General features: G+C 37.1%; 1 protein-coding gene across 8 annotated transcripts in view; it reads right to left on the bottom strand.

Annotated features, from left to right (window-relative positions):
• RGS7 (regulator of G protein signaling 7) overlaps positions 1–12,241 on the bottom strand; it is a 263,160-nt gene that overhangs the window by 70,561 nt on the left and 180,358 nt on the right. For 6 of the 8 annotated variants that reach the window (XM_059835876.1, XM_059835868.1, XM_059835869.1 and 3 more), the window contains one exon: positions 7,267–7,318. The exons of the other annotated variants lie outside the window; for them this stretch is intronic. In XM_059835876.1, the coding sequence (XP_059691859.1) occupies positions 7,267–7,318 (52 nt within the window). The remainder of the gene's footprint in view (positions 1–7,266; positions 7,319–12,241) is intronic. 8 annotated transcript variants of the gene reach the window in all.

Here is a 12,241-nt window from a genome sequence, read left to right as displayed (position 1 = left end):
TTGCAACAGCTATCAAGTTTCACTTCGTCTTAAAAAAAAGACGACAACTTCTAGGTGGACAAATGGGTCACCAGTCAGCCTCATGTATCTATAAAAGAACTACACTCTTTAGTAAATGCTAATAACATTAAGTTAGAAGGAAGACCATGATAGATTATGGGCACTAAATTGTCAAATGGTCAAGAACAACTTCTGAAACACTCCTCCCTTTTTACTCTTTGATCACACTATTTCTGTAACATTTAAGGAATGCAGTTTGATTATAGAATTAGATGGGTAGAGGACTTTCTTACATAAACCAAGGGCAAAAAACAAACCAAATTTCAAACTACTAGAGAGCTCAAGAATTAGAAAAAAGCAAATTCATCTTCAACACACAAAAGTCCCCAGATGACATTGGCCTGGGAAAGTCCTGCAGGGTGAAAAAAAGAGAGGTCACCCAAGCCACATAAACTATAGGATCAGATAAAGAATATCCTGTTGTCACATCTAATTTAAAATTGCATCCATTGAATTATTTCGTACTTCCTGATGTTATCATAATGCTTTCAATTTGCATTCCAGAATTTAACACCCTGCTTTGGCACCATAAAAAAAGCTTTATACCTCCTTTTAAGGCTCTCAGATTTATGCACTTGCTAAAAAGCTTCTAAAAGGAGGTGCAACAAATCCAAATACACTGATTTTGCACAGAAACCACTTAGGGCATGTGCAATCCAGGGCAAGGCTGAGGATGTCAGAAGACGGAGAGTATATTCTTCTGAACTGCAAAAGTCAGCTACAGGGATGGCGTCAGAAGGTGGCCATTACTTGACAAAGTGGGCAATTACTCAGTGCCCACTTGGCAAAGGGCTATCAGTGGCAAGACAGTGCATAACTACAGAAAAAAGCATTTGTTGTCATTGCTCACTTCATGGCCTGAAAGCTCTAATTTCCATATTGATAAGGAAACTGACAAACCTATTTCGTTTACTCAATATGGTAATTTGAAAGGAATTCTGAAAATTATGAGTTATGTTTATAAATCTCAGAACTTATTCTGATAAGAAATTTTATCTCTATTTATAGGGGACCTAGATAGAGATTATCAAAGCTTTTAAAGTGATGCTTTTAAAATAATGCTGCAGAAAACATGTACTTGGGTCAGTTACCTTTTCATATGCATGCATACAAATGTATTGGCTGAACACATTTTCCATGCTCCAAATATTATGGAAATAAGTTACACATTCATGGAAAGAAAAACTCAGGTTAAGTACAAAACTCTGAAGTGGTGAGCTGATTGGAAAGCATTTTCAGGAAATGCTTTCTGCTTACAGAGCCCTCGCTGCGATGGTTTGTCAATGTCAGAATTAGCAAGGATCAGAACAAAATTCAGGACGTGCTTGTTGAAGTAAGATTTTCTTTTCATCATTTATATGACAGAGACAGCTCCTAATGAGTGAATTATGTAGCTCTGCAGAGAAATATAATGGGATACAAATTCAGAGTGGAAAAAAATCTTGTAGGTCACCTCTTCCATCTTTCTGTTAATGCAAATCTCTTTCCTAAAGCTCATTTGATTCGGTTCTGTCCAGATTAAATTTCATGTGTAGCAAGCACTGGCCCCCGCCACATTTACTTGGGGGACTATTCTCCTTGATAGACTGTACTCCTCACTTAGTCCTGCCACCAATATCTTAGTCAATATATTCTGTAGATGTAGTTTCTCAAAGCAAAGACACTCACTTAAGGAGCCATAACCCAGTCTCAGCAGCAATTTAGTACATGAGTCTGGTGTAAAGAGTCTGTTTCTTACTACACCTAGAAATCCAGCAAATTTTGAGACACTTTGAGACAGGTCCTTAAAGGAGGCATCTCTATTAAGGACCTAAGAGGATTGCTCGCAGGAGTCATTGCTGACGTACTCTGGCTGACACTAGCTGTTGAAAAAATGGGAACTGGGCATCAACATTCAAGATTATAGAACTGCAGAGCTCTCCAGAAACTATTTACACTCTATTGGTAAATTTCTCCTCATTATCATGGCATAAATTTTAACAAATAAATTTTTATTCATATCTGACAATTTATATCGAAGAAAATGCTACTCTGCTACCAGTTTTGCCCTAAGCTACTGACTCATATTTATGGATTGATTTCCAGAGATGCTGAGCACATGCAGCTTTCCAGCAGAGTTCAGGTAAGCAATGGGCCTTAATATTTCTCAAACACAAATTGCTTACTAATAAGCTGATGCTAAGGGAATCCTGCCTGAGCGTTTGGGCAAAGAAAATATATAATGCATCCTCTGTACAGCTCTCCTTCTAGACACTTACTCCATGGAAAAGGGTGCAGCAAGATGAATGAGAGAGAAAATTCCTGAATTAATCAGATTTTCATAGAGGGATTTGAAGCTAGGCAAGCAAAATAAGTAGATAACAAACTCTAGAGAGAAAATTATATGAAATTTTCAATACGTGAAAAACATGATACATGATCACAGTTTACTCTTAAGCAATAAGAAGGTATCATTAGGAAGGAAGCTTTGTAAAGACAGACTTGTTAGCTGATTATCAAGAAAATTTAAAAAGGACAAACTTTTGCTTTCATAAAAATGCTGGAGACCAACAGCTATGGGACAACAACTTTCACATAGCAAAAGTAGATGGTTTCCTTATTTTACTGTAACTCAGACTGGATAACAGAGTCATGAATATTTACAGAACTGCCACAGAAGTTTACAGGCAGCACTTATCCAGACAGGGAGCTTACACTTTTAAAGGTAGCAATTAATTAAGGCTTTTTTTTTCCCTGTAAGTGCTCTAATTTCCTAGAAGATTGCCTTTACAGCACATTACTTTACCTGGAAGGCTACTAAAAACATGTACATTTTCAAAACTTGTCCTTCACTGCAGCAGAATTTAAGAATTTGCTTTGAATATATAAAAAAATGGTCTCATTTAGCATCATTTACAGATCACATGGTCATGTGCTCTTAAACTCATGTTGCAGTAAGAGTTATTTACTGTGTTCTCAGTAATCTAACAAGATTCTGCAATCCTCCATTTTTTACTCATTTGGGAGAAATGCACACACATAAAATTGCAAGGCTGAAGCAGCATCCTCTTGCAACTATATAGATGCAGTTGATTGTTGTCTTCTAGTATTAGTCCAAACCTCCTTAACACTATAAGCGATTGTGGCACTTTCAAAATTTTATTCCGTCTCTCCTTTGAACATATTTCTTTTTTCAATATGCAGTTAACTGTAAGAAAAGGTCAGTATGTCACTGACACTTTTGAGTCTAACCATCAACAAAAGCACACGAGAGAAAATGAGTAAAAGTTACTAATTCTTCTTCATATCTTATACGTCCGAAATTCTTATAAGCCTCTCATATTGTAACAGCTATGTTCATTTGTTTGCTGAGGCTTAGGCTTGAGCTTTTCAAACACAAAAATAATTGCTATTTCATTGTGAATGGAATTTTCCCCTAACCTTTCTTATTTCTTACTTATCCCATTCAAACAAGAGAACAGTAAGGAACTGAATGCCTCAAATTTGCAACAGCTGTGAGTCACTAAACCTCCAAGAGAACCTGATGGGTCCCATGAGAACTGAGGCCAAATGCATATGGAATAACAATTTCATATGTGGCATTATATTTTCCCTTTCTGAGATGCAATGGACTTAATAAGTCTCCATATTTAATTAATTCTTAATGACATGAACTGGTTTTAATCTACCAGAGAAAAATTCTGTCAGTTACAAAATTACATCTGTAAGAAAAGGGAAGATGATTACAGGTAGGTCGCATGCTCAGCCATTAGCTGCATTCATTTCCAGAGCCAGTTTTCTAAACTGAGATCCAATTCTATTTGTCACAAAACCAAATCATAATTCAGGAACATGACTTAACTCACAGGAAACGCAAAGTGATTTGAACTACACTGGCCTTAAATTATTATTATTGTTATTGTTATTATTATTAATGTGCATACTTCTTTTCATTTATAAAATCCCACTGAAACCCATGGGATTCTGCACAGAACATCATGTCCTGCATGGGTGGACTTCAAGACATACAGCATTAAAATGGGCATCTTCAACAGATGGAACCTAAGAACCTGCCTTTTTAAAAATTATTTGCAATTTGAAGCATCTCTCTTGAGATCTCTTATAGCATGATTTTAAAGAAAAAGGGAGGGATATTTTCAGCACTTTGTGAAAATTATCAGTTTCTTAGTAACCTCAGAATGATCAGATGGTCAATATTTTGATAGTTACAATCAAAACCATAGGTGACATGATTCCACTTTGACATACACTAAATAAATCCAAGCCCTTTTTTTGCCACCAAGACATAGCACTGCACTATAGCTTTATTATGGGAACAGGTCTGCAGTTTCTTGATATTTTGGAAGATTCTGTTTTCATGTCTTTTCTTCACATTTTCTTCAGATAAATGAATTTTTAATGAAAATATTTGATATTACAAGCTCACATGGAACAAGAAATTATATTTTAGAGAAGTTATTAACATATTATATGAAGATGTAAAGATTATTTGTTTCTGAGTTAGCTCTGGTAAAAACACATGCAGTTTCTCAATCTCATTTAACTTCTAGTTTAAGATTAATTATTTTCCTGGCAGTATGCTACATTCTGGACAGTAGCCCAGCTATGGGTGAGTAATGGTAAATGGTTGGGAGCAATTTTTAAATTAAAATAAAATTGTAGTGTGTTTTCAAAGACTTGTAAAATTAGCTCAATGCCAAAGAAAGTGGTTTGTTTTGTTAATAACTTTGATAAAGGAAGACTACAGAGAAAGCCTACTTCTTGCTGGCCGTGAGAGACTCCTAATGCCTGCCACAGTCATTAGTTTTAGGAGGTGCAGTTTCAAGCTTGTTCAGGACAAGTCCATGAAAATGGAAGCACTGCACAGCACCATAATATGTGACAAGTATGAAATGCATTAGGCATACCTGTAATAACCTAAATTCTATTCATTATATTTTCTAGGAAGTATCAGAACTACTGGGCAAATCTGCAGAACCTCTTTGGAGTGTATTCGAGGTGGAATTTATCCTTTAATATCCTCAAATTGTTTCAATCCTACTTTAGATTTATTTTGGATTCTTGAATATTATCTGTTTGATTTTTCTGTATTCCGCTGATGACCATTGTTTACAACAGTTATGTGATCCTTTTTGCAAGCAGCTGTATTCAGTTCTCCCCTTATCTGCCTTCTCCTTATATTCGTAGAAAGGTAGCAGAAAAAAACCCTCAGGCCACAAGGCAAATGCTAATTTCTGGGACTGGGAAGATGCTAACCTAATAAGAACACTATTGAAAAGTTGTCTTAAAAATTTTTTTCCCTGCTAATGCTCTAGCATTAGCCAACACTGGCAACATATGGCCACCTTAGGTAGATCTAGTGCCATGCTCTGACCCTGTTGCATAGGGGATCTGCGGGCAGGTTTCTTACAGGCTTGCACCTTTGGCTCATGAGTGGGAAGGAGCAATGAGATGGCAGGGTGGGACTTTCCCTTCCTTCACCCCTCTGCAACAGAAGAACTGAAATTCACCAACTGGAACGTAATTTACAGGTCTTCTATTTAAATCTCAAAAGCTCTCAAATGGGTACGTTTACTGTTCAACAAAGGCACCACCCTGCATGATGAAGAAACAGATGCCAAGTTTAATTCTGTATTTCTGGCATGCAAAAACTGGACAAATTATGTAAGAATTCTATTTACCAACTAAGGTATGTAATTCATTGCCCAAACCAGTGATCAGCTGTGACTAGAAAGTTAGCGTCTCCTAATTTACATTAAAGAATATTGATAGAAACTTTCTCAACCTGATCTCAAGTTCAGATGTGTTAAGCATATATTTATTTACTAAAATCCCCCTGGTAATGTAATACCCATTACAGCTGAACAACGCAATGTGTCTTAAAACCATAGTGAATTACTTTCTGATCTTTAACATATTAGGAGACTACATTGAAGTGCCCCTCTGAGGAAAGCAAATAACACTTTCAAGGAAAGGAAAAAACATTGTAACAAGTGGTAAATGAAGCATTTCTCCTTCAGCAACTGATTTCCTCATATGGAGTGGGTAATCACACAGGGGTGGTATGAGTTAGTCCTCCTTTATAGCTTTCAAATAACTATTTGCTGGACAACTTCAAACCTCAGTATTTTAAAGAAAGATGAATATTTTTCTCCTTCTATAGTATGAGGAAACTGTCACCGCTTTCAAACTCTACCTTGAAGGCACTCAGCTCTGCTGAGGGTCTCAGGTTGAAATTGTTTTATTTAGCAACGTATTTGAAATTAAACGTTGTCCGCTGCGGAAAAGAAGGAAGTGTCTATTGGAACCATCCATCCCCGCAGTCTTCAGCTCTCAAGGGCTGAGATTGAATCCATATTAAAGTGAACATGCATCTAAATTTCCAAAAAGCTGTAAATAGAGACTTTCAAAGTTTGAGTTTTTGAAAAGGTAAGCTATCATGTAAATGCTTAGTTACCTGAATAAGTGACCTGGTCTTCAGATGAGCTGAGTACTTACAGTCTAGATTAGAATGAACAGGAGACTGCTCATAGATAACCCATTTTCTTTAAAAATGAAGTCACTATTTGGTGTACAGAGGCACCAAATCTTGGTTATAATTTTTATGAGATTTTTTGTAATACTTTACTACCTATTATCTTCAGATTTTCCTGTCTAAGCACACATCAGTAATTACAATGTGTAATTTATTAATAAAACCCCAAGAAACAGGCAAACAAACAAGGTATTTTCTAATATAGCTCATATTAGAACCATATTAGTTTCTATAGTAAATAATTTTCCACACGGTATATATCAGAAATAAAAGATCTAAACTAGGCACATCTTTGGATCTGAATCTGAGAATAGCTATTGTACAACCATCAATAAAGCGTCTTCTGTTTCACTGAGACTTTGTCACTGTAAATAATGACACTTCCTTGAGCAAACAGAAGATGTAAATGGCAAGGTAGGTTTTGGTAAGTTTTGAGGCTTTTTTATTTTTTTCCTCAGATCAACTCCAAATCTGACTTTAAGAAACTTTCAATAAACTTTGAAAAAGGTAACAACACATTCATTTCAATATCAGCAATTCTAGCACAGGAATTACATGACATATAATTATGTTTTTAACAGTGGGATGATTAAACAAGACAGGCTGCAATGATGTGTTCATTCATATCATACATAATTTCCGAAAGAAATAGGAAAGATATCTACACTGACCATAGTCTGTGTTTTCCGGCTCCCAACAATTTGATGGCCAAAAATAGGGTGTCTATAGACAAAACAAAAAAAGTTAGGAACTCAAGTTAGACAATGCAAGAATTATACAGTCCTTGGATTGATATTGGTTTTCAGAGTCAATTTACATTTTTGGTAGATCTATTATATTGTTAACTCGACAGTTTTGAAACAGGCATCAAAACAGAAAATTACTTTAGTACGCTTGTTTATTGCACTAGTGTCAGAATGGCATTGAAAAAGAAGAACAAAATGTTCTTTTTATACATAAAGTTAAGGGAACAAAAAACACCAGGTTAGGTAGTGAGGCTGTCTTTTTCATCTTCCCTAGCAACATAACTCTCACATGTCCTGAAGAATCAGTTTTAGAAGGTGAAAAGAGAGAAGATATGTTGCGGTACATTCAGTTCTTGATTTTGGAGAGTTTTCATTAGTATATATTAATATTCACTACTCTTTCCTAGGAGACATTTGTTTAAAAATGCCACTAAACACAACCCTTTTTCACAAAGTTATCGCAGTTATTTTCATTTGTTGAAGTCTATTTTTTTTCTAGTTGTTTACCAATTGGGTTTTAAAACATGATTTTTTTTAATGGAAAGCCAATAAAAGTATCAATAACTAGCTCAAGACTATGCTTATTAAAACTGTAATAAATGTATTGTTAAAACAACTCACTTCTACCAAATAAAGAATGTAAGACCATATAGGCAGTTTTCATACAAATAACTTAATTTTTAAAACAGTAATTTTTTGTTAAAATGTAGAGGACTATAATATTTTATACATAACACATTCATATATATATACATACACACACATACAGAGGATTATATATTATTTGAACAGCTGAAATAATCTCATTAAATATGTGGACTGGTCTGAGTGCAGACACACGGGTGCTTCCTTAGGAAAAACTTCTGCTTTACTCTCTGTTTCTTATTGGTTTTTCCCAAAGATCTCCCAGCTGCAAAAATGGAAACCTCTCCTGCTGCCCACTTCCCTCAAAATTGTTTTAATGTTAATCTGGAAACCAACAGGGCTGAAGGATGACACATTCACACCTACTGTCAGGTTAAATATATATTGTGAAAAATCTCTCTCCATTGTAACAATGACCCATCAAATTTCACAGGAGTGATTTAGAACTTGCTATTTATCAAGCAACAGCAATGAGTTAAAGGGTAAAAAAGAAACTATCACAAGCTAACTTCAAAGGCTGAGACATGTTACTTGTAAGCTGTTTGGTGCTCAGTAATGGAGCAGCAATAAGTCATTCTCCTATCAATTATTCCTTCGCAGTGCCACTGAAATCAAAGTGACCAGTAAAAGCACAAATGGAATGAAGAGGAACCCCTAAACAATGAATGGCAGCACTCAGCACATCCTGGAGAAGGAAGAAGCTATAGAAGTAATTTGGCAATGACAATCACCTAAAGCATAAAGTCACCATCAGTTAAATATACAGTTTTCAAACTCGGGGAGGGAGAACAGTCCTTCCTTAGAGGCACAAAGTGTATCACAGGAGAGGCCCAAGAAGAAAAGCACAACTACCTTATTTTCCAGCTAACAGTAACTTTAACCTCGTTTACAGGTTCAAGCTGAGCTTCTGGAAAAAGTATGCAGTGAGGTTTACCAAATACATAGAAACCGAGGCAGCTCCTGAGCTGAAACTGGCTGGGGCTCAGATTTTATTTAGGGGGGAGTAGCAGTTGTGGTGAAGGATGGCTGGAGAAAGGTGCAGGGGAAGAACCCTTTCAGACGTAAAGAGACAGAGATTCTCCCAGTTGTGGGTATACTTGCTGCAAATTCCGTATTAAAACTCCCATACATACTTACAAATTACACACATACTTACAAATTACATATACTCCCACCCCAGCTGAGATTTAAAAAATAAATTCTGTCTTCTGATTTTGAGCCCATCCCATGAGGTCTTGAGCAAATCCCAAAATTGCTTTTGGCATTCATTTCACATCAGGATGCGAGGAAATACTATATATTCACAACTATATGTTTATCATGCAAGAGGAGGACTTAGTTGTTTTATACATAAATGAAAAGCTACCCCTGGCCAGCAAGAATACTGCAATAAATAGTTCTGAGAGGTTCTCAGAGAAATTATATCAATCAAGGACAAATCCGATGTTACTGTTTTCAATATTTAGTTAAAATAACACATTAAACTTTTATTGGGAATTGCACCCAATGGTGGTGGAGGGAGTGTGGGTGCTAAACAGAATATGGGAAAGGGGGCAGGATCTTCAATGTTGTGAAACATCACTTTAACTCCCTAGGAGGCAGAGGAGGCCAAGGCTTTTCCGAAGGAGGAAAAGGTGTGTCCCAATGACAGGACCTACTTCTAATGGAGGAACTCAGTTCAGACCAATGCTGAGAAGTGTGAAAATGCACCAAGGGCACTTTTTCCTTTCCAAGGCTGAGCGAAACTTTCGAGGGAACAGATAAAACAGATTTTGTTCCATTAGAGAATACCTGACCAAGACTTTGCATGTGTGTAGTACTTAGAGTGAAAGTGACTGCAGGATCAGACTGGTATTCTGCAAAGACGAGCCCAGCAGCATGAGGGCCAGCAAGCTGAGAGAACAGGCAGAGGAGGTCTCTCGGGAAAGTAAACCAAGGCACAAAGAGATGGAAGGGAGATGGCAGTTATTGAAAGAGATCATACTAAACGTCCAAGTACCTTTAGAGAGAAAGTGTAGTGACAGGCCAGTGTAACCACACTGGCAATCTCCAATCAACTAAACATGAAAAAGAGATCACGAAAAAAGCACAAATCAATGTGTATGCTACTAAGGATGAGTCTAAGCCTCCCTGCACCACCATGCCTCTGGAGATAAAAGCAGGAAAGATAAAACAGAACATGAGTTTTAATTAGCAAAGCACATAAAAAGTCATAATAAAAGGTTTCAATAATGTGTTATAAGGTAAGCCAAAAAGAAACCCCAGCAAAAGGCAAACATTACGATATGAGAAAGGGGTTCAAATAGCAGTTAGTACAGATAAGAACAGGAGATTATTAAAAGCCTTCCTTGTTTGAGTCTTCAGAAGGAGGGAGACTGTGGCCAGATAAAGGTCCTTCTGCCCAGGGAATGACATGCAGGCGTGAGCTCTCCTTGCTGATGCTCTGAACTGGGCAGGCACAAGCTGCCTCCGAACTGCAAGCCGTGACCCTGCCTGAGTGGTGCTCGGATGCGTTTAACGGGACCTGCTGAGAAGTACAGCTTATCAGCTCAAGCACTGCAACGTGGCCGGAGCTGGCCTCCGGCCAGCTGGCTCCCAGTGGGAACACAGTTCAAGTCTGCCTGCAATCAGCTCTGCGAACATGCCCAAAATTAATTTTGACATGCATATAGGACTACAGGGCAAAGTACAGGAAAAAAAACAGGAAGAGAAATATTTATATGAGGTCAGACAGTTCAGGTCAGAGGCCTGATGAAATTAAGCACAGAACGCTTAAGGAATTATGGTGTTTTCATGTGGGCAAACTGTGTTTCTTTGTAGAAAACAAAAAAGCCTCACCAAACTAAAGAACAACTCCTGGCTCCTCAGCACTGTGAGTTACATGCATGTGCAAATATTATGATGAAATTTTTGCTCTGGTACTTCTCTTTCTCTTCTATCTCTAACTCTCTATAGTATCTAGTATCCAACTGGCAAGAGTTATCAAAAGTATTGGATTATCCACATGATGTTTAAAGGGGTGCAAGTTACCTGAAGGGCAAGGTATACATGGAAAAAATATTCACTCAAATAACCTTTGAAACATGGGCAGTTATTTAAAGAAAAAAAATCACATAAGGCAGAGGAGTTTCAGAACACTACATCAAGGGAAAGATGTACCTTTTTCAGAAAAGGGGAAAAGCTGAAATTTTCTATATTCTAATCTTTCTAAATCTAGTGTCTAGATTGAACAGTTGTAATACATTATCTATTTCTGAATCCTTAAAAGCTAAAGGTTACTAATTTTTGGATTTTTCAAAAACATATTAGGTCACTGACAGTGTAAAGCCCCTACTAGATGAGAAATAAACAGTAGATGCCAGGTATTTTGACCAAGGCAAAGCCCTACATTACTTTTTTGCCAGCAAGTAAAGAATTATGGTATCACCATAAGATATGTGCTCAAAAGCAGCTACAGCTGCTGATAAAGTTGTTTTCAAAGAATAGATAAATATTATTCACTTTCAAAGCAGGAAATGGCTTTGGTAGGTGCAGAGACAAGGAAAACTCTCATAAAACCAGGCACAAAAAGTAGTGGTAAGGGACAGGATTAAGACTTAAACAGAAAGAACGTCCAAAAAAATCAAGAAAAATCTTTAAAAAACCCTAGACACTGATAATCAGAAATGTATAAAAAAATCAGTTTCTGAATAAAGGATTTTTGCAATGCTGTGATTATATGGAAAAAAAAATCCATCAACAATAAACTTGTGTGTAGTTAAAATGACCGATGTTTTCCCAAAGGTGTTTTTCACATTTTCTTGCCTAATTGTTTGGTATTAACAGTCATAAAGTTCTGGTCTTAATCTACCTCACCATGTGTCATGCACATTGGATAAACTGGAATACCCCTTGATAAACTGTAGCAATAAAAGTAAATCTCAAGCAATGTTACTCCTGGCTGAGAAAAGACCCAGGGAGAAACCTCATCACAAGGCTCCCACAATTCGGTTATTAGAATGATACATTAAGATTTTGGGGAAACGTGTATCAAGGCCCCCACATTCAGGCTGGCCCTCGAGTGCACCGGACAGCCCCTTGCCTCTCTCCGTTCTTCAGGGGCATGCTCTGAATGCATCCCCGCCACCCCAGGCTGCAGTCCTCCTCAGCCCCAGCACTTCATGGGCTCCTACCTGCGCAGAGATTTATTGTTCCAACCTCTGCAATCAGGCAAGTTAACATCGAGCTTGCACAAGGACTCAGACAGAAATCCCTG

The sequence above is a fragment of the Gavia stellata genome, chromosome 2 (genome assembly GCF_030936135.1).
Source record: "Gavia stellata isolate bGavSte3 chromosome 2, bGavSte3.hap2, whole genome shotgun sequence".
Classification (NCBI taxonomy): domain Eukaryota; kingdom Metazoa; phylum Chordata; class Aves; order Gaviiformes; family Gaviidae; genus Gavia; species Gavia stellata.
The sequence above is the reverse complement of the archived record's forward strand: the minus strand, read 5'-3'. Positions and strand labels throughout refer to the sequence as shown.